The 23,848-nt window shown below is 40.1% G+C and overlaps 1 protein-coding gene across 3 annotated transcripts in view; it reads left to right on the top strand.

Moving 5' to 3' along the window:
- Window positions 1-23,848, top strand: part of LOC124596376 (putative ATP-dependent RNA helicase TDRD12) — a 470,123-nt gene that overhangs the window by 38,840 nt on the left and 407,435 nt on the right. For 2 of the 3 annotated variants that reach the window (XM_047135490.1, XM_047135489.1), the window contains exon 4: window positions 2,299-2,510. In XM_047135490.1, the coding sequence (XP_046991446.1) occupies window positions 2,299-2,510 (212 nt within the window). Of the gene's footprint in view, window positions 1-2,298; window positions 2,511-23,848 lie in introns of those variants that run through there. The other variant, XM_047135491.1, reaches the window with a different exon arrangement.

Raw genomic sequence — 23,848 nt, 5'->3', positions numbered from 1 at the left:
ATAGCGTCCTTACCAAATGTACTTGAGAGAATTTGATGAGACTCGGCCGCTGTTTTCTTCATATTGAAACAAAACAGTAACACCTCCAGCAAATGAAGAGAATTAGGCTCGTAAACTGACATTTTCAATCAAGAACAACACTATGATGCTGACACAAATCGACTAATATTTGAATGAGGTTATGTTGACTGAGGTCCAAACTAACTGCCTTATGTATGCGATCTGTTTCTTTCGACCGCTACTTACTGTTGTTGCTACCTATCAGCAAATGGCGGAAGCAAAGTTGTACACCTTGTAATAATTGCAGTTTCATAGAAGCAGGTGCTGACAGGTGTGAAAATTACCGAACTATCAGTTTAATAAGTCATGGTTGCAAAATACTAACACAAATCCTTTACAGAAGAATGGAAAAACTGATAGAAGCAGACCTCGGGGAAGATCAGTTTGGATTCTGGAGAAATGTAGGAACAAGTGGAGCAATACTAACAGTACAACTTCTAATAGAAGATAGGTTAAGGAAAGGCAAAAAGGCAAACCTACTTTTACAGCATTTGTAGACTTAGAGAAAGCTTTTTACAGTGTTGATTGGAATACTCTCTTTCAAATTTTAAAGATGGCGGGAGTAAAATATAGGGGGGAAAGGCTATTAACAATTTGTACAGAAACAAGATGGCAGTTATGAGTCAAGGGGCATGAAAGGGAAGCAATGGTTGAGAAGGGAGTGAGACAGCATTGTAGCCTATCTGCAATGTTATTCAATCTGTATATTGAGCAGACGGTAAAGGAAACAAAAGGAAAATTTGGAGTAGAAATTGAAGTGCAGGGAGAAGAAATAAAAGCTTTGATGTTTGTCAATGGCATTGTAATTCTCTCAGAGACAGCAAAGGACTTGGAAGAGCAGTTTAATGGAATGCAGAGAAACTCTAAAGAGGATATAAGATGAATATCAACAAAAGTGAAATGAGGATGATGAAATGTAGTTAAATTAAATCAGGCGTTGCTGAGGAAATTAGATTAGGAAATGAGACACTTAAAGTAGAAGATGAGTTTTGCTATTTGGGAGGCAAAATAACTGATGATAGTTGAAGTAGGGAGGATATAAAATGTAGAATGCAATGGAAAGAAAAGAGTTTCTGAAGAAGAGAAATTTGTTAACATCTAGTATAGATCTAAGTGTCAAGAAGTCTATTCTGAAAGTGTATGTATGGAGTGTAGCCATGTATGAAAATGAAACATGGATGATGAACAGTTTAGACAAGAAGAGAATAGAAGCTTTCGAAATGTGGTGCTACAGAAGAATGCTGAAGATTAGATGGGTAGATCATGTAACTAATGAAGAGGTACTGAATAGAATCGAGAAGAGAAATTTGTTGTACAGCCTGACTAGAAGAAGGGATCAGTTGGTAGGACACATTCTGAGGCATCAAGGGATCATCAATTTATTACTGTAGGGAATTATGGGAGGTAAAAATCATAGAAGGAGACCAAGTGACGAATACAGTAAGCAGATTCAGAAGGGTGTAGGTTGCAGTAGTTACTCAGAGATGAAGAGAGCTGCACAGGATATAGTTGCATGGAGAGCTGCACCAAACCAATCTTTGGACTGAGGACCACAATAAAAACAACAAGCACCTTCTAACCATTCACCCATTCTCATTATAATAAGTCAGTGGAGCTGCACCACTTTATCACAGAAGCAGCTACATAATACAACAACATTTTCCAGTTCATAGTGTAGGGAAATTATATATACTCAAATTCTTCAGAGATTGTCATTTCTTAACTAATTTGGCAATTGCCACTTTATAATGTGTGCCTTCAATTAATAACACACTGGAGCACTTTTCCTTCTGTCATGATTTAGTTTATATTTAACCATTGTGTCAACTGCTCTATCACAAAACATTCTTGGGTGTTTTTTTGCATGGGAAGAGCCAACACATCTGTGCTGGTGCCATGTTACTTTGCGCAAGCTCTACCTTCTCATCACACTATTTCCATTCCTTTTCTACGTATTCCCATTATTGCTACAAATGTGTGTGTGTGGGGGGGGGGATGATTTTCATAGGTAACCAATTCTTTTCTATTAATGTTCAGTTTACGATGTGTGTTTTCATATACATAAAAATAATGGATTTCGGAAACTGTCATTAATCAGCAAACAGGTTTGTAATCCAACATAGTGTGTCAAAACAATGCAAAATCTCTTTCATTCACAAATACTGTTTTAATTTTAAGCAGGCTGTATAGGATTTTTATTACGTTGTATGCTCTTATATGTTGCAATTATTTTTTCAGAATATCTGAAATGTGGTGTCCTGCATCTGCAATATTTGTGAGACATGTTCTGAGACAAAGTTCTGGGAGTTACATTGTACAAAAACAACAAAGCAAAAGTCGGAAGAGGCTGTATGTTGACCTCTACCTATCCGTTGATGAGGGTTTTATTAATCTTGGTGAAGAGCTTTGTGATAAGGAATATGCAGTATTTGAGACACAGATTTTCGAAGGTATGTATTAATGTAAATAACAAAAAATAAAATCGTTTTAGTAACAAGTTTACACTTCCTAAGAAATAATATTTAATGTTACACTTATTTTATCTACAGGAGACCAACCTACACTGATTCAACAATACATAACTTATCACACCATCCATGCATGCATAAGTTTGCTGCACTCACATATGTGCTACATAGGGCACACAGACACTTCTGTTAAGCCAGAAACTGTACATACAAGAAATTAATACTGTAGCAGAAGTTGCAGTGAATACTGGATAATTGGCAGACTCAGCTGACAGATTCTCCAACAGAATGAAATCCAGTACTTGTAATACAGACACCACAGAAAGGCAAAAAACACCTCACAGACCTGCACAATTTATGGGACATTAAAAAAATTGGCAAACAATTTAAGAATATTAATGTAAAACCATCCTTCTCCACAAACAACAAATTTGGTTATCATTTAGCTCGCACAGTGAGCACTGAAATGTCATGGTTTTAATTAATAGTTCTAGTATGGCTCCACATTGGGCACCATTGAAAGATAATGATTTTTTGTTAGTTAGGCCACATGCTGAGACAATTGTAGTGTACCTACTACGAGCAGATTAGTAGACATACATGTATTTTTAAGCAGTTGCCAATTATGTGCTAGTTATGAACCAAGTGTCAGATTCATTGGAATGGCTTGAATAAGCTGATCCTTCCTGGGCACACACTTGCATGCATCCAAATAGTAATGAAGGATAAATTGCTGTGGCAACAGTGATGTGCATACTCTGCTTGGGAAAGGAAAAAATGGTGCATCAGCTTTCTGAGTTTTCTCTAATTAATGTCCCATAAATTGTGAGACTGTATTGCTGGCCAGTACATACCTTCAGAAGGTGAAATATGTAGTATTGCTGATCAGTACATATAAAAATGACATACTATCCTAGCTTTCTAAAGTATTAGTTCCTTCCTCAGGGAGGGGAGAGGGATAGATTAGAGAAACTCAGTCTTTGTCATTCTGTTTCCTCTAATTGTCTCTTGAAATATATTCTTGCCTGCCTTGCTCTGATTCTTAAGGATTGTAGGTTGGGACTCCAAGGAATTGTAGACCTCTTGCTTGCACCAATTTGTCGGCTTTGCGTAAACATTAACTTTGCACAGATTGTATTATAGTGCCTAAGTCATTATCTGCTTCTGTAATTGTAAAATAAATGAAATTATGGGCACTTGGTTCAAGTCCATCACAGACCCTGCACTTTGCAATGCCAACACTGACTTGAGAGTTTGCAAGGGTGATATCTATATTTGTTGCCTTACCTGTGAGATATTGGAAAGTAGGTGGGTTTAGAGTACTGTTCATGACATGAAGGCCAAGTTCTTGTATAGTGTCCAGAAAACAGTCTTCTTTCATCAGTTTTCATGGACTCCATCTGAACTTTACCTGTGATGTATAAGCAGTGTTTGGAGGTAGTACCTGGCTGACACTTGCTGTTGTATGGGGGCAATCAAGCAGATTATGGTGGCCTTGAAGCATTTCCATATGCTAACATTTTGGCTTGGAAGATGTGGAGTATTGCTAAGACTACAGGACTGTTGGCTAAACAGCCTTATGGTACTCTTGTTCCAAGCATGCCATTTGTTTTGACTATGAGAAGGAAGAAGAAGTTAAATGCTGATGAGTACCTCTTTTTATGGGCGAAAGTTGGCAATGGCAACACGGGCCCTAGTATTACTAGGCCCGTGTTGCAGAATAATTGACTTCCGGTCGGGCTGATAAGGCGCGCTGGCACTGTGCGAGCACGTGGCGACCGGAAGTTTTGGTTGCGATAAGCACTACTGGGGTCCAGCTGCGCCGCAGCACGGAGCGTCATTCGCTCTACGAACGTCGAGGAGTGCAGACGCATAGCTCTGGGTGTCTCGCTGGGCGTTGGCTTGCTACGTTCACTTGTGTTAACGTGCCACAGCAATGCCTCTGCGATGTGGTTACCGTCATCGCTGGCGGCACAGTGTACCTGTGTATCGCAGTTTGAAGGCGATTGATATTGACTTGGCTGGGCAGTTTAATAAACAGAAATTGATTGGAGGTCCAAATGTTTTTCGTTGACTCCATCTGAACTTTACCTGTGATGTACAAGCAGTGTTTGTTGGTAGTACCTGGCTGACACTTGCTGTTGTATGGGGCAATCAAGCCGCCTAATGTGCAACCAAGAGCGGCACGGCCACCAAAACAAAAAGTGAGTACATTTTTTGAATAAAAAAAAGGGAGGGAGATAAGGAAAGGTGAGGGTGAGGGCAGTACACTACACCTACCTACAGGTGGATCTCTCTCATCCTGGGGTTGAGTTACCTGCACTTGGGAGGTCTACTTACACCATTTTGTCCTTCATTGCAAGGCTAGTTGAATAACTGACTTCATTGACAGAATAATTGAATTGTTGGCATTCTGGCCCAAGCTACCAGGGATGTTGGTCATGTGTGCGTGAGGTGTGCTTGCTTGTGTGAATGAATGTGTGTGTATGTGTTAGTGTTTCTCTTTCTTTTTTCTGACGAAGCCTATGGTCGGAAACTAATGTGTAATTGTCTTTTAATTGTGCCTTTCTGCAGTGTAACATGCCATCTCTACGGTAAATAGCATTCTGTCTTTTCCTCATGTTGTTAATTGTTAGAATACTGTCCTACTATTTGTAAGAAATTGTATGAAGTGTGCTGACACTACAACAACGCTCTAAACTACATTATGTGATCAAAGGTATCAGGACTCCCCAAAAACATACGTTTTTCATATTAGGTGCACTGTGCTGCCAGGTATTCCATATCAGCGACCTCAGTAGTCATTAGACATCGTGAGAGAGCAGAATGGGGCTCAATGCGGAAAACGTGAACTTCGAATGTGGTCAGGTGATTGGGTGTCACTTGTGTCATACGTCTGTACGTGAGATTTCCACACTCCTAAACATCACTAGGTCCACTGTTTCTGATGTCATAGTGAAGTGGAAACGTGAAGGGACATGTACAGCACAAAAGTGTACAGGCCGACTTCGTCTGTTGACTGACAGAGACTGCCGGCAGTTGAAGAGGCTCATAATGTGTAATAGGCAGACATCTATCCAGACAATCACTCAGGAATTCCAAACTGCATCAGGATCCACTGCAAGTACTATGACAGTTTGGTGGGAGATGAGAAAACTTGGATTTCATGGTCGAGCGGCTGCTCATAAGCCACACATCACGCCGGTAAATGACAAACGACACCTTGCTTGGTGTAAGGAGCGTAAACATTGGATGATTGAACAGTGGAAAAACTTTGTGTAGAGTGACGAATCATGGTACACAGTGTGGTGATTTGATGGCAGGGTGTGGGTATGGCAAATGCCTGATGAACATCATCTGCCAGCGTATGTAGCTTCAACAGTAAAATTTGGAGACGGTGGTGTTGTGGTGCGGTCATTTTTCTCATGGAGGGGGCTTGCACCCCTTGTGTTTTGCGTGGTACTATCACAGCACAGGCTTACATTGATGTTTTAGGCACCTTCTTGCTTCCCACTGTTGAAGAGCAATTTGGGGATGGCGATTGCATCTTTCAACGCGGTCAAGCCCCTGTTCATAATGCACGACCTGTGGCGGAATGGTTACACGACAATAAGATCCCTGTAATGGACTGGCCTGCACAGAGTCCTGACATGAATCCTATAGAATATCTTTGGGATGTTTTGGAACACCGAATTCGTGTCAGGCCTCACCAACTGACCTCGATACCTCTCCTCAGTGCAGCACTCCGTGAAGAATGGGCTGCATTTCCCCAAGAAACCTTCCAGAACCTGATTGAACGTATGCCTGCGTGAGTGGAAGCTGTCATAAAGACCAAGGGTGGGCCAACACTGTACTGAATTCCAGCATTACCGATAGAGGGCGCCACAAACTTGTCAGTCATTTTCAGCTAGGTGTCTGGATACTTTTGATCACATAGTGTAAGTAGTTGAGTTTTTCTGGTATTGGGGTTTTCTGCCTGACAGCTGTGGTCGCCAAACCCATACGATGGTGACTTGGTTCAAGTTGAGTGTGTTAAGTAACTTAACCAAACATGTGTAGCAGAACAAGCAGTTCTACAAGAACGACTTCTCATGTAACATTGTGGCACATCTGTTATATCTCAACCTGTGACATTATCTCGCATCTAGTACCAGATAAGGCAGTCAGTGCAAAGGAATGGAGCCACCTGATCCAGCATTAACTAATGTTCCAAAAATCACTGAAGCTCGTGAAATAACATTATGTATGATGGTAAAAGTAGTGTTGAATAGCTGTCGTGTTCGTCAGTCAACAAATGATAGTAGTGTAGAATTTTTTACTAGTAGTCATTTTTTTGTCCATCAATCAGCTTATGAATCAGCATCATCACTGAACACACTTTCATTCGCTGGTCTATAGAAGGGGGATACAGTGCTTAGAAAAGGAGTTGGTGATTCACTGTACTCGTCATTTGTATATGTGCACAGCAAGAAACACTTATCAACCATTGTCCGCTCATTTAGTGAGCAAAAGTTCACAGAACGATTTGCTGCATGACTTTGCCCACAAATCTAAAGAAAGCTATCATGAATAATATATATATATATATGTGATTGCACCACCAGGCATGAAAAACATTATTGCTCATTCCTTGAAGTCATATTTTGTATGCAAAAAGCTGGGGCACATAGCATGTATCTGCCATAGGGCACATATTGAGTAAAAGAACAGCCCTACTGGATTGTGTGGATGCAGTAAATAACAGTCCTGAAGAAGACCTTAAGAGTTGGACTTCTTCTACAGGAAAGTTAATTATTACAAGATGTGTACAGCACAGGTTGCCCCAATATCATACCTGAGCAATGAACTAAGAAATGGTAAAATTCCTATGATTACAGGTATGAGAGGTAAACCTTTTTAAAGTGAAGTACTTCATTCAGATAAGCTGCTTGCTCACTGTAAGATGACATTTTGAGTTAAAGACAGGCACAGTGAAAAAGACTGTTACATATAAGTTTCCATTCACACATGACCACTAACTGCAGCCACTCAGGCTGGACTGCAACAAATACACATTGAACAGGAGCAACAATCCAGAGGGGGTCCGGAAACGGGTAGGTATTACAAGATATTGGTGGGGGAAGAGGAAGTAATGCTGCCTGGTAGAGCATTCAGGGACTAGAGGTGACAGACAGGGCTGCCAGGCACAGTATCGGGAAGCTGTGGTGGTGGGAGAAGGGGAAAGATGAGAAGTGGGAAGGAGAGAAGCAGAGAAGGGGAAAAGACCATTGGGTGCACCAGCGGAGAGCAGAGCACAATGGGACTGAGGGGAAGTGAATTGTGAGGTGGTTTCGGGGTGGGTTAAGGTGTAGGAACAGTAGATTACTGTAGTTTCAGGCAGGGAAGACTTCGAGAGTGGAGAATGTGTTGTAAAGATAATCCCTGTCTGCCTAGTTCAGAAAAGCTGGTGGTGGATGGGAGGATCCATATGGCTCAGGTTGTGAAGCAACCATTGAAATCAAGCATATTAAGTTCTGTCCTGCCACCACTAGTCTCTGCACACACTACCAGGCAGTACTGTTTCCTCTTCCCTCACGTAGATCCTGCTATTCCTGCCCCTTCTCCACCCCATGCCGAGTTTTGTCTCATTTGATGTGTTTCAGCTGCATTCTGACCAGAGTGGCCAGAGATACCGTATTTACTCGAATCTAAGCCGCACTCGAATCTAAGCCGCACCTGAAAAATGAGACTCGAAATAAAGGGAAAAAAATTTCCTGAATCTAACCCGCACCTGAAATTTGAGACTCGAAATTCAAGGGGAGAGAAAAGTTTTAGGCCGCACCTCCAAATCGAATCAAAGTTGGTCCATTGTAATATGAGACACAATTTAGGTCTAATGAATGACGATACAGCTACAGTAGTTTGGTTCGAGTCATAAGCTTAGCAGTTAAGCTTTACCAGGTAGCCATTGCTATGCGTCAGGCGCTCCGTCCGTATTTATACAGGTACCCTTCCTTTTTCACGTGCTTCGTCTCGTTTGAATCTATTGCTTATTTTGCTTCGATCTGATAAGTGCCGTTTTCTTTGTTATAGGTGTTTACGTCACTCTAAGCTGAAAATGCATTACTGTACTGTGTCATGCATTGTTTGTCGCATTCTGATAGTGCGTGTTTACGGACTGTCGCCGCTCGCGGCATGGCCTGCTTTTGTGTGCGCTACTGCCGCTAACAATAAAAAAAAAGAGAGGAATCGTCTCATTAGCGAAACAATGGCAAGAGACTGCTATTTGTTGTTACTTATACACTGCTGCTTTCTTTGATAATGATCAACAAGAACCAAATAAGACTGCGTATGATAGAACATGTTCTGAACGAGAGTTAGGCGAAAATTTTTCTCCGTTTGAAAATCTTTGCGGCCGCTTCTTTAGTACATCAAATTCTGCACAGAAATTAGAATTAGATTTGCAAATCAAGTCAATTGCCGTGCTTCATTTCTGACTGTATCACTTAATACGAATATAAACATGACACGATACATATATTCTTCCGCGTTTGCTGTTGTCTCACTCTAGTTTCGTAGTTTATTAGGCAGGCAGGATTTAAATGAGATAGCAGCAAACACGAAAGAAAACATGGCAAAATGTTTATATTCATATTATTCTTATGGTGAAGAGAATACTGCATGTGATTCACAATTCATAAAAGTTCCTATTAGCAACCATCTCTTGTCACAGGTAGGAAAAATTTCAGAACGTAGAGTTGGCCATATTGACAAACATCCCAAACAGTCTTGCCAGTCGGATTTTCTTAGTACATTGAAATTCTGCTACATTCGAAGATGAACAATACGGAGCTTGTATTTACTTCGTTGGATAATGTATGAAAATGCAGTGGTCGAAACTCGGGGCAGAGAAAAAAAGCTCGTCTTCCACCTTTTTGTTTTTTAATTTATTTACTGACGCAGAGGTTTTGGCACCAGTATTTATCTCTGTGCCTACAAACAATGCCTGTGTAGCGCTGCATATATTCAACGGCAGAAGTTCGTTGTGGCGGCACCTACCAACATTTTTCAGAATTCCCGCATGCTTTGCACTCGATTCTAAGCCGCAAGCGGTATTTTGGATTACAAAAACCGGAAAAAAGTGTGGCTTAGATTCGAGTAAATACGGTAGTGGTCCCTTGTGTGTGTGAGGTGAGCTTGCTTGTGTGAAAGGTGTGTGCATTTTTCTTTTCTGATGAAGGCTTTGGTTGATATCTTTATGGGTAGCAGTGTTTTCATTGTGTCTGCCTTCTACTCAACATGTCATTTTTATGTTGATTATCTATCTATCCTTTTCATATTATCATTGTTATTCCTACCTGGTCTTTCCATTGTATGAAGCACAGCTAGCCATACAGAATAACTTAACTAATTACAGTGTAGAGGTATCGTGGGAAACAGATTAATTAATGAACAGGCAGCAGGAAGCTGGCTGGAGGGATATGTATAATGCAAAAGACGACAATTCCAAATGGAATGTATTTGTGGGTGGGCTTTTATCAATCTTTAACAGCCGCTTTCCCAAGAAAATGTAAAGTATGACACTAATAAGATATCAGGAAATGCTGGTTTACAAAAGGAATAAAAAATTTATGTGCAAGGAAAAAAGAATTTTTTGGAAATTGTTAGGAGAAACAGAGGTAGGACTGATTACATATTAAAAGAAGTATTGTTTCTTTCTTAAGAAAAAGATTACAAGTTTAAAATAAACATTGTATAATGTCTGACATTAGTGGTTCATATAGTAAAATTAAATCTGTATGGGCAGTAACTGAAAGAGACTCTTAGGAAACTAGTTAAGGACTTCACTGGTAAATAAAACAGCCACATAATAAGTGAGAGCAGTCAGGTAGCCTATGTATTTAATTATCACTTCCTTGCAGTTCGGTAATGCAAAAGACTGGTATGGACAATTCAAGGATTAAAATGATGGAATAAATGCAAGAAGCAATGTCACATATGCGCAGGAAAATCACAATTATTCCTATTTCTGCAAAAGAAATTAAGAATTCAGCGAACTCTCTCAGAAGCATAGACTATCGTGGAGTTACAACATCTCAAGTAAAGTACTAAAATCCTGTCCTTCAGAAGCACAGATGAGCCAAACATTATGACCATTGCCCACTGCGGGATTGTTTGCAGCGTGGTGGTGTTCTGGACACAAACACAATAAAGAAAGTACATTAGCAGAGCAGACACAAATGGGAAATGACGATTCGGAATACAAATGGGAAATGCACTGATATAAAAAGACTTTTACAAAGTGTTATTATATTATATATTATAGTTGTTATAGTTACACTCCTGGGAACAAGTGTCTTGTAAGTGGGTTGAAACTGGTCAGTTGTTCATGTGCTGCTGCCATGAGCATCTGTGGAAAGAGATTGAAGGAAGATGAAACCATGAATTGGCTACCAGGTCTTTGCCATTAATTCCTTTTCTCAGAATTTGGAGATCAAATGCTTACCCACTTTGTAAAGCAGGATAGTTGATGATCTGTGGCAGATATGATGACAGAGTTCAGTGCTGGTGCAGACACAAGTTTTACCAAGTACAACTTTCAGCACACATTGTTGAAGGTGGAGCTCACGGCAGATGATCTCTATGCGTTGCCATGTTGTCACAACAACACTGTCAGTTAAGACCGTAGTAGGCATAAGATCATTAGGTTTGGTCCATGGATCATTGAACTTTTTTGTTACATCAGGTCAATAGTCATGTCCAGATACTTAGTCATCCAGGTGAACAGTTGTGTGGAACATGCACCACACCACAGATGCAAGCCAACGGGGACAGTATTATGAATGGAGCACATTCACCTAGGCTTCCACAGGACCTGTGGTAGTAATTGAAGGCACAATGACATCTTTGGACTATGTGAACATTATTGTGAATCACCTACATCCCTTCACGCTTGGTGTCTCCGCAGACAGCAATGGCATCTTCCAGCAGGATAACTGTTAATGTCACAAGGCCATACTCGTGGTACTTGTGCAGCGTGTGATGTCTTAGCCACCAAATTTGCCTGATCTGAAGCCAGGGAAAGACAGCTGAGATGCTATTGGGTACCAAATCTGCACCCACAAATTACCAACCCATAATTTGCAAGAATTTTGTGAACTGTGTGTAGACAACTTTTCCCACATACATCCAGAAACTTATCAAGGGTTTATCAAAGCCATGCCATGCATAATCTCTGCTGTGTTGCGTTCTGTACGCGGAACCAACACACTGAAAAGCAGATGGTGATAATGTTTTGGGTCATCGATTTATGTACAGTGTTTTCAACCACATATGAAAGATATCACTGTCACAGTGGATATTGCCAGACGGTCCAAAATATGCCACTGTAAAGGACAGATAATAATAATTAGTGACTGCTCTCACTATCTGCCTCCTTGTCAAAGTTACTGGAAAAAATATGTATGCAAGAACCAGAACACATCTCTCACAAAATAAGATACTCAGTCTCAGTTTGATTTTCACAAGTGCCTCTTTACAGAACATACTATTTTTCAATTCACAAATGACTATACAAAATTTAAATGTCAGTATGTTGTCAACTGGTATTTTATGTGACTTGGTAGATGCAATTTATTTTATAGTTCACAGCACTGTCTTAGTAGCTCAAATATTATGGCATCAGAGACATTGCTAGTGACTGGTTCTCATCCTGACTAACCCAAAGGAAACAGTATGTAGCACTCAGGAAGTGCTCACAGTGAAATAGCATCTTCATACTGGGGAATAAGCACTGCAGGTGTGCCACAGGGATCAATAATGCGCCTGCTCTTGTTCTTGTTACATATTAATGATCTTCCATCATGTATTTAAGAAGCAGAAATGGTTCTCTTTGCTGATGATGTAAGTATTACCATAATATCTTATGATTAACTTTTAACACTTGAAAATATGGTATTTCTGTGAAAAGTGTTAATTGACTCTCTTCAAATGGATTGTCACTGGCTTTATATAAAACACAATACATGCAATTCAGTATTGCAGAAGGCACGATCAGACCATTAGAAATATTACATGAGGGTAAAACTATAAATGGGAAAAGAATATTCAAAAATCTTATGTTCTTTTGTTGATAAGGACCTGAATCACAAGTCACATGTTACAGAATGTAAATGTTTAAGGCCTGCAACTTTTATATGCAGTATATCAGATTAAGGAGATGGAAATGTCAAATAGGTGACTTATTTTCCCTACTTTCATTCAGTAGGTAACTTGTCATTGAGGAAAAACTGTTTATTGTCTAGAAGTGTGTAATAAGGATAATATATGGTGTCCACTCAAGGACTTTGTACAGGCAGCTCTTTAACAACTGGGCCTACTGACACTACCCTCATAGTACATTTACTCCCTTATGAGTGTTGTTGTTAACATCAGTCACAGTCTGCCGACCACAGCAGCATTCATAAATACGGGGTGTCCCAGGATTGATGGTCAGTACTCAGGGATTTGACAGGAACAATAATTGAAACAAAAAACATGTGCTCTAAAAAGTGTACTTTAAGAGCCATGTTCACTTCATCTTCGATACTGTGAAACAAAGCTTTTCTACTGCAAGCTCTTTGCTTTCCGTGTAGACCAAAACAAGGAAAAAATGTTCAATATACATGGACTCTGAAATGCATACCTTCACAACTACTAGCACTTTTTCACCTTCATTACTGTGAAACATGTCTCTTCTATTAAACAAGTGCTCATAGCTCTTAAGGTATGCATTTTAGAGTCCATGCTTACTAGACTTTTTTGCTTTGAATGATCATTCTTGCCATATCCCCGAATATTGACCATTGTTCTTAGCATATCCTGTGCAATGCTAAAGAGAGAAAAGATTTACATCATCAGTCAGTTGTACTGTGGCACAGGAAGGAATGAGGCATAAAAATCTTTGACAACCTACCCATCGATGTAAAGAATTTAATAGAAAATAAAATTAACTGTGTGTACTTGTGGCTGTGAGGCATTAAGAAGGGAGGGGGTGTAGTAAGGGTGGGGGGGGGGGGGCAGAGAGAGAGAGAGAGAGAGAGAGAGAGAGAGAGAGAGAGATATTGAACATAGTTAACTATAAATCACTATATGTGTTTGGCAACAAAAATGTAGCTTAAGAAATCATATAAATGGTCAACATGTTGCATTAATTTTTATTGAGGTAGTGTACTGTAATTGTAAAGATGACAAATTCAACATCATAATGAGAGGCCCCAATTATTATCATTCAAACATGCCAGTAATTAACTATCTGAAAAGGGGCTTAAATTTGGGTGCATGGAAGAATACCAGAAACCACTCATGCAACATAAAAAATGCATTAAAACAGCTCCCCATCTACTAATGTGTCAGATTTTGGCTTCGGAGCACTATTGTATCGCAATATGCAGTCAACATGGAATAACCTATTGGATTCATGTAGAAAACATTAAAGGTGGTGTAAGGCAACTACTTGAAAATTGGGGAAGAGTAATTGGCAATCATATTTGATTCAAGAATTTTCGCGTTTATTGTAATGGGACAAATTTCATTTGATTACCAGTGTTACACACATGATATCATTGTTTGACCTCCACCCTGAGTTCCCTGATAAAAGAGCGAAACAGCAGCAAAAGTGGCCATTGTTTCTTGTTAATTACAATAATGAAGTCTATTGTCAGCCTACTGTGCATCATGTAAATGCGGATGTTCTTCCCTGTCTGCCTAGTAGATCAGGCACAGGCATGAGGCACTATGTTTTGCTTTATACACCAACCAGTGACTTTCTACAATTTTCCAATCACAGTACACAAAGCAGTGTCAGAAATAGACTATGACCCACTACTTCACAAGGTGTTGCCTGCTGTGTGGCAATATCGGCCAGAGCATTTATCAAAGGGAACGGACCTGGCATAGCAGACATTTTTCCATTGTGACATTGCTTCAGCTTAATCATCCATGTCCTCTTGTTACTTACAGGATTATCTCGATGATAGGTAGTGATCTGTCCTATGATCCTCCACACCCCCCCCCCCCCCCCCCCCCACACACACACACACACATATTTAAGGGTGGGGTATGTGCTAGATTAAGGCACACTTAATGGTCTAGTGTTGTTGCTGCCATCAAACATATCAGAACAAGGCAGCCATGGAGTAGTGTTTCAGTTCCTGTCTCTGCTCTGAGCATGCCTGGCAAAGCTACGTGTCCACCACGTTCGCAATAGAGGGACACCTACTATGATAGTGTCTAAAAATAAAAACAAACACCCCTCAATTTAAGGCTCCTGAGTTCCAAAAATCCTGCAAATGAACACCTCACCGCTGCTCAGTTACAAACAGTGTTGAATTCTGAAGTGGAGCAGTTGGTCAAGACTTATAAACCATATCTATGAGAAGTTACGACTCCAACTAATTCTAGAAAAGCACTCACTAGATTTCTTGCAACATAAAGGTCTGGCCTTGTAAACTGACTTAGTCTGGCCAAGATATTACATGTATGCAGTCCACATACTGTCTTGGACATGCTGTAACAGTCCCAGCATGACCACTACCCACACAGACAGCCGTGTTATTAAATGGGCTCCTGTGTACAACAGATAGTCACAAAGTGATTATTACCTCTAAAAAAATAATGTTATGTTGTTAATTTTTTGCTTGTTTGCAGATACATGTCTGTAGTCCTGGTACTCATAGAAATCCCTGTATCACAGTCCTCTAGCATGCGTGCAGAGGAATCAGATGAAAATGGTGCAGCCTATGGATAAAATGAAGTACTGTGCAAAGGCAATGGAAACCAATGCATTAAATTAAGGTGTAGCCACAGAAAATGTGGGTTTTTAATTGAAAGGGTGTCTGATGATCTCTCCATTGGCAAGAAATCCCCCATTTGGATCTCTGGGAGGAGACTACCAAGGGGTCGGGGGTTGACCATGAGAAAAAGGTTAACCATCCAGTGGAAGGGTAACAATTTGTGAATTGTTGCATGGAATGTCAGGAGCTTCAGTGTGGTAGGAAAGCTAGAAAATCTGAACCGGGAAATGGAAAGCCTCAGTCCAGATGTAGTCGGACTCAGTCAAGGGAACTGGAAGGAAGACGAGGATTTCTGGTCAGATGACTATAGAATAATATCAACAGCAGCAGAAAATGGTATAATTGGAATAAGATTTGTTATGAGTAGGAAGGTAGAACAGAAAGTGAGTTACATTGAGCAATTTAGTGCTAGGACTATTCTCATCAGAATCAACAGCCAACCAGTGCCAACAATAATAGTCGAAGAGTACATGCAGACATGTAATATTCATCTGCTAATAGAAATATACTGTTCAGAAATCACATGAGGGGGAGGTATATTTGGAAAAGGCTTGGGGACATGGAAAGATGGATTATATCATGGTCAGCCAGAGATTTTGAAATCAGATATTGGATTGTAGGGCCTACCCAGGAGCAATTATTGACTCAGATCACAGTTTAGGATTAATGGAAAGTAGGCTGAAGTTTAAGAGAATCCCCAAGAAGAAGCTATGTGGAAATGGGGGATACTGAAGTACTGTGGAATGATGATGTACATTTGAATTTCTCTAAGGCTGCTAAACAGGGATGGTGAAAAACTTTGCTCTTGTGTTGTACTTGTGCATGCATGCAGATCTCCCTTGCCCGAATGCGCACTTTCCCCAGTACCATGCCACACTGAGGGGCCGTGAGGGGGGAATCTGTTTAAGTGCTGCATGTGGCTTTGTTTCATATTCCTCAACAACATAGATCACAGACAAAACATTTTTAAAATTACTTCTGGCATGCTAAAGACGTAACAAATTTATGTGGGTGCAAATTTGTCACTTTACAAAAAAACAGACGCAGACAGTTTCACAGATTGTCGTCACTCAGGCGGCTATGTAATCATGACTTATTTGGTTTTATAATAGAAAAATAAGTATTTCATGCTCACATGTTGATCAAAACATTGTTATCATGTTTGCAACCTCATTGTGAAAATGTGGAAGCTCTTCTTGAGACAAGCAGCATAGGACACCTGGATGGTTTTAACATAAATAAATTTGTCTTTTAAATGGGAATTACATCTGGAGACACATAGAGACCCTTTCAACTGAAATGGCATCCTGAAACATCTAGACAGCTATGCTTTAATTCCTTTAACACCACAGTGAATTGTTTTAAATTCACATTTTCATTAATGCTAGTGAGCTTAGGGAAGTGTACAATGCTCGTTGTCAGAAGTTGTCCCTTCAGCAATGTGATTTTCTTTTTAGGTACATCCACTTTCATTGTGAAAGCAAAGATAGGTTGCTTTATCACCTTGCAATATCTTGCTGAGGGCAGTCTGCAGTCAACTGTATTTAACATGTAAGGTTTGCAATCCATTCTTGAGCTTATTATTTTTGTTCTTGTTTTCCTTTTGTCTTTAATAATTCAACAATAACCAATCTTAAATTGGAAACTTGTTTCAGGCATATCCTTTGACATAATCAACATACTTGCAGTAATGTATAATGTCTCCAAGCTCTTCATTCAATTCCATCAAAAGCTCTTGCAGCTAATGATGTAATAATGCGTGCAACTTCAGAAAATTTTGCTATTCACACTACCGATTGCATCACATGATCCATGTCATGTTATTTAACACAATGAATCCCATACAAATCGTCTGTCAAACATTATTTTTAGCTCTTTCAGCTTCACATAAATCTTTATATTATTCCTGCATGGTGTTGTAATGCAATTTCAGACCAAATTTCCAATTTCCATCAATTATGCAGCTATATAATAGGTATTGAGAGATCTCGTCCCTCGCTTCTGTGATTTCCATTCATTTTAACACTTTGGAGATCAAACCTGAGCATGGCTCAGGCCACAACTTTGTGTTAAAAAGACCGCACCAAAGTATAGCTCAGGCCAAGATTTTCTTGACATGTGAGCCAAGTATCACTCAAAAACTGGACTAATTTTGTGTGAGAACAGTGTAGAGATATCTTGCTACCTGTCTCTTGACAGATGCTGCCTTCAGTTGTCAATTTCTAGAATTATTTCGAAAGAAAAATTAGTGAACATAACAGCTGCTGTTCCAAATGTCTCAGTAAATATTTGATCACATTAACACGATTTTATGCATGTTCTCATTAGTTCTTGCAGTTTGTTATAATTCTGCTACAAATAAGTCATTTTTGTTGAGTGAGCAAGAAATTTTGGAAGCTCAAGAGGAATAAATTGCTCATAAGTCACCTCACACTTTTTTGGGGGAAGATAATTATACTTTCTGTCATCATTTTAAAATTCATAAACTGTCAAAGAGCTAAAGAACATGTGAAAAATATATTTCGAATCTTGGTCCTTTTTTTAGTATGTGATATATCAATAACATGTGCCAGCAACACTTTAAATAATGGTATAAATGGCCAGTTTCCTAGGTCTGCAAAGTGTTAAATGATTGTGAAGATAGATCGCTAGATGGCAATTATCTGGAAGGGAATAGTGCCGAGACAGGCTGAGCCTCGACCTGCATATAAGCATCACATTGTCCATGTGTGAAGGTTTGCATTCTGTGGCTGACCCTGCTGTGGACACTGTGATAGTGAATACCACAGTGGGCAGTTTAGTTGAAGGGGAGTGGAAATCCCTAAAAAGGGCAAACACAGAAACTGGGCAGACAAACAGAAGATAACTATGGAGAAACTTTGGGTAATGGCAGAAACATGGAAACTGATCAACAAAAGAACGATGTACAAAAATGCTCAGGAAAAGGCTGGAATACAGCAGTATAATTTACTTAGGAAATGAAATAAATAGGAAGTGCAGGGAAGCTAATAGGGAAGCAAATATGAAATGGCCACAGGAAAAATGTGAAGAAATATAAAGGGAAATGATTGTTGAAAGGACTGATTCATTATATAGAAAAATCAAAACAGCCTTTGGTTAGATTTAAAGCAAAGGTCTCATCATTAAGAGTACAGGATGAAATCCACTGTTAACGCGAATAAGGGAGGTGATACGTAGAAAGACCACATTGGAGACCTCTGTGTGCAGAGGAATTGTTTGATGCTGTGATAGAAGAATATAGATGTCATAGGTGATCCAGTATTACGGTTCAAAGATAGCAAAGGAAGCTAAATGTGAAAATATTATAAAATCAGCTTAACAGCTCACACATCAAAGTTGCTGACAAGAATAATATACAGAATTTAAAAGCCAGGGTGGTAGGAATCAGTTATAAAATTCACTGATGACATTGCTATCTTCAGTGAAAGTGAATTGTGGGAATACTAACAAAATGAACAATCTACTGAGAGCAGAATATAGACTGAGAGTAAAATTGAAAAAAAGATGGAGATGATGAGGAGTAGTAAAAATGAGATAAGTGAGAATACAACGGAAAATCCAGAATGGAATGTAACAGTGTTATGAAAATGGTAGTTGCTACTCACCATATAACAGCGACACTGAGTCGCAGAAAGGCGCAACAAAAAGACTGTTGATTATAAGTGCTAATCTGAGATGAAGAGGTTGGCACAGGAGAGGAAGTCAGGCAGTCTGCTTCTGGTAAGTGTGATGACTGATGGAAAGGGGGGGAAAAATATTTCTTTCCAATTGTAACATTTCTGCTGCTGCTGAAAATATTTACAGCATGATACTCCACTTTATCAATGAGCTGCACCATTTGGTTTTGGCTCCATTTGTGATGAGCTACATTGTTGTGGTGAGACAGTTTGAATGTGTACCAAGACTCCAGACATACCTGCTAACAAACAAGAATAGAATTATGTATTTTTTTTATTTATTGGGCCCACATTAATTTACAGAATCTCAGATGGGCCCCAAGGCATCGTTGTCAACAGGAGGAGGTGACAGCCTTGGCATTGTGGCTGTGACCATAAGCATCTGGTCTGACCTGAGGACCAGCTGCAGTGGCGACCTGAGAACCAGCCAAGTTGTGACAGTCCACAATGTGCTGACATGGACCCAAAACACAACCATCCTGTCAAAGGAGGTGAAACCACTGCCTCTCCCTGCACCACTTCTTTCACCCACCACCACCGACTTCCTCCACATGAGAAAAGGCAGCAGAAGGAAAGCATTAAGACAGTGAAGCATAGTTGAAGGCAGAACTGCTGCCACTCTGTGAACAAGTCTTGGCACCTACTCCCCTACAGACGAGCTCAAGCAGCACTCCAGAGGCATATGACTGACTCATGGCATCACATTGATAATGGAACTGCCATTATGGCACAGACATGTCATAGGACGTTTTGGTGGATGTTCTTGTGTGTGTGTGTGTGTGTGTGTGTGTGTGTGTGTGTGTGGAGGGGGGAGGGGGGGAGGGGGCAATATTGATGATAAATACTATGGCTGGAAGTGGCCCATGTGGCCTAATGTAATCCACAAAGCCTCAGTTATTGTGGCATATGGATATTCAGTGTTTGATCTTGTTTGTTTACGTTTCTCAATTTGGATTGCACTCTGGACATGTTTATCGTGTTCAAAGGGTTTAACAGAGTAGAACGTGGTGACATCTTTGACAACTTCCGGGATTTTGACAGGTGAACACCCCATCATTTTCTAGGTACAAATGCAGTGAGAGAGTTCTATGAAGCAAATTTTTAACCTTCAGTATCCAGGGCTGTGCTGATCAAGAACCGAAATATGGCATATGCAGAAAGCCCCATCTGCTGAGAGGCTTTCCATGCACAGCACTTTCTTGTTATATTTGTCTCTTGAAAATAATGGAGTGTTCGCCTGTCAAGATATTGGTGGTTGTCAAAGACGTCACGGCACTGCATTCCCATAAGTTGTTTGAACCTTTTATATGTGTGGAGAAACTAAAGTTTCTTAGCATTTATCATGATTTAATAACCTGTGCTGTATTCTGTACTTTACCCCATGTCAGCCGTTACCATTTGAAACCTTTTGCTAGTGACCGTATGGAACTGCCTAGTTCAGGGCTTCACAACATACTTGCTTGCGGAGCAAGCTGTGAGCAGCAAGGCGCGAGCACAGAGCAGCGCGAGCACGCTACCCCCACTACCGGACCAGAGCGGAGAGTGGGGAGAGTCACGTGGGGCACACAACAGCTGCCGCCAGTCAATGTAAATCCGCGGCCACCTGCAGGGATATCACTCACGAATTATTACTGCGACAAATGAAACAAATAAAGGAGAATGTACACGTGCCACATAATTTTATTAGCTTAGTGTATGCCTCTACATTCGTATTAATTTGTGAACTGTTACACAATAAAAGGTGTCACTGAAGTGTGGGATTCTCGGTTATCTTGTACTTTTTTCCCTTTACAATTGCGTCTATGTTCGGAGTAATTGTTCTTGTGCATTGTAGGCGCAGCGTGCAGTTTAAATTTCGATCAGACAATGCGTTTCTCAGGCGCGTCTTGTTACATTTCATTGCAGAGAACAGTTGTTCACAAACATACGTGGAACCGAACATTGATATTATTGAAGCTTCCAGTTTGTGCAAATGAGGAAATCTATCCTGAGGGAAGTGTCTGTAGAATTCCAAAATGTTTTTCTTGTTCTGAAATTTCTCTCTGTATTCTCTGTCACACTGCAGGCCAATAATTTCTAGTTGCAGCTCAGGACGAATCTCTTCAATATTCGCTGAATATGGAGAGGAGAACAGATCAAAATCACTGTCTAATGCTGTCAGGTCTTGAAAGCGTCGACCAAATTCTCCCTTAAGGGCAACTAAACTATGTGAATAACGTTCACAGTCTTTGTGAACATCATGCATGGATGATAATTTAGGAAAATGAGCTAGATTTCCTGTTTCCAGCTAGTGACCATATGGAACTGCCTAGTAACTAGGCCCTAGTTGGTCCACTGGCCCCCTAATGTTAATCTGTACAAGTGATCATGAACTTAGTTTCTGCTTATTCTCAAACAAAATAGAAAACTATTGGTCTTCAAGCAAACTCTTGAACAGTATAGCTGAAAGTCAGTTATAAAACCAGAAATAATGATTGTAGCATAACCATCTGCATTCTGTTAAAAGCACCTGTTAAAATGCTTCTACTGTATAGTTTACTGCACATCACATTGAGCTGAATAATTCAGTAGGAGGTAACCCCTGAGACACTTGCCATATACCAGATGTATTTGGCTTGCTCTGGTGCTAGGGTCTTTGTCTGAATAAAGTGCTGTTTCTGTGGACCATCGTGGAATCTGACTTATTACTTTCAACACACCTAGCAACTTTGGTGGATCATCAGTGACTAAATATCCAACCAACAAAGAGAATGTGAATGGTGAGCCTTTCTGAGAAACTTGAAATAAAAAGAACAAGTATGAAAAGTGACATAATGTGTACGGCTTGGTATAATGCATTTATAATTGTCCAAAATGTGGAAAGTAGTTCCAAGATGATGTCACCTTTCTACATCTAGAAAGCAGTGGAAGTAACCGTCTCTAATTAGAACCAGTGAAGCACTTGCAAAGTGGGCTTTGCTTTGTTGGATGATAGTGTGTGTTATGAAATCACACAGTACATTGAACTTAAGCAAAAATGTTGTTTTCTGTGAGGTTATAATGGAACTATAATGTAGATTGTACAGAGAGTGATAGGGAAGGGGGCAGGGGGGGAGGAGGAGGAGGAGGAGGAGGAGGAGAAGGAGGAGGAGGCGGCGGCAACACTTCATCCATATTACTAACCCTTGTATTGTGTTGCTGCATATAACAAGGAACGAACCTGAATAACCCCCGAAGTAGGGTCACAGCACAGTCTGGAATAGGACAGTTATTGCTGTCCAGTGCTTCCAGTGCCTCTTGTGGCAAGCCATGTAGCGTGAAATTAAATATCGTCGACTGCTGCAGTTCAGTATCTCACCAGCCCATGTTGGTTTTTCATGTTGTTGTTGTTGTTGTTGTTGTGGTCTTCAGTCCTGAGACTGGTTTGATGCAGCTCTCCATGCTGCTCTATCCTGTGCAAGCTTCTTCATCTCCCAGTACGTACTGCAGCCTACATCCTTCTGAATCTGCTTAGTGTACTCATCTCTTGGTCTCCCTCTACGATTTTTACCCTCCACGCTGCCCTCCAATACTAAATTTGTGATCCCTTGATGCCTCAGAACATGTCCTACCAACCAATCCCTTCTTCTAGTCAAGTTGTGCCACACTCTCCTCCTCTCCCCAATCCTGTTCAGTGCCTCCTCATTAGTTATGTGATCTACCCATCTAATCTTCAGCCTTCTTCTGTAGCACCACATTTCGAAAGCTGCTATTCTCTTTTTGTCCAAACTATTTATCGTCCATGTTTCACTTCCATACATGGCTACACTCCATACAAATAGTTTCAGAAACAACTTCCTGACACTTAAATCTTTACTCAATGTTAACAAATTTTGTCTTCTTCAGAAACGCTTTCCTTGACATTGCCAGTCTACATTTTATATCCTCTCTACTTCGACCATCATCAGTTATTTTGCTCCCCAAATAGCAAACCTCCTTTACTACTTTAAGTGTCTCATTTCCTAATCTAATTCCCTCAGCAGCACCCAACTTTATTCAACTACATTCCATTATCCTCGTTTTGCTTTTGTTGATGTTCATCTTACATCCTCCTTTCAAGACACTGTCCAATCCGTTCAACTGCCCTTCCAAGTTCTTTGCTGTCTCTGACAGAATTACAATGTCATCAGTGAACCTTAAAGTTTTTATTTCTTCTCCATGGATTTTAATAACTACTCCAAATTTGTCTTTTGTTTCCTTTACTGTTTGCTCAATATACAGACTGAATAACATCGGGGAGAGGGTACAACCCTGTCTCACTCCCTTCCCAACCACTGCTTCCCTTTTATGTCCCACGACTCTTATAACTGCCATCTGGTTTCTGTACAAATTGTTAATAGCCTCTCGCTCCCTGTATTTTACCCTTGTCACCTTTAGAATTTGAAAGAGAGTATTCCAGTGAACATTGTCAAAAGTTTTCTCTAAGTCTACAAATGCTAGAAACGTAGGTTTGCCTTTTCTTAATCTAGCTTCTAAAATAAGTTGTAGGGTCAGTATTGCCTCACGTGTTCCCATATTTCTACGGAATCCAAACTGATCTTCCCCAAGGTCGGCTTCTACCAGTTTTTCCATTCGTCTGTAAAGAATTCACATTAGTATTTTGCAGCCGTGACTTATTAAACTGATAGTTCAGTAATTTTCACACCTGTCAACACCTACTTTCTTTGGGATTGGAATTATTATTTTTTTTATTTATTTTTTATTTTTTTTTTTTTTTTTTTTTTGAAGTCTGAGGGTATTTCGCCTGTCTCATACATTTTGCCAACCAGATGGTAGAGTTTTGTCAGGACTG

The sequence above is a fragment of the Schistocerca americana genome, chromosome 2, assembly GCF_021461395.2.
Source record: "Schistocerca americana isolate TAMUIC-IGC-003095 chromosome 2, iqSchAmer2.1, whole genome shotgun sequence".
NCBI lineage: Eukaryota > Metazoa > Arthropoda > Insecta > Orthoptera > Acrididae > Schistocerca > Schistocerca americana.
This window is presented reverse-complemented; position numbering and strand designations above follow the sequence as displayed.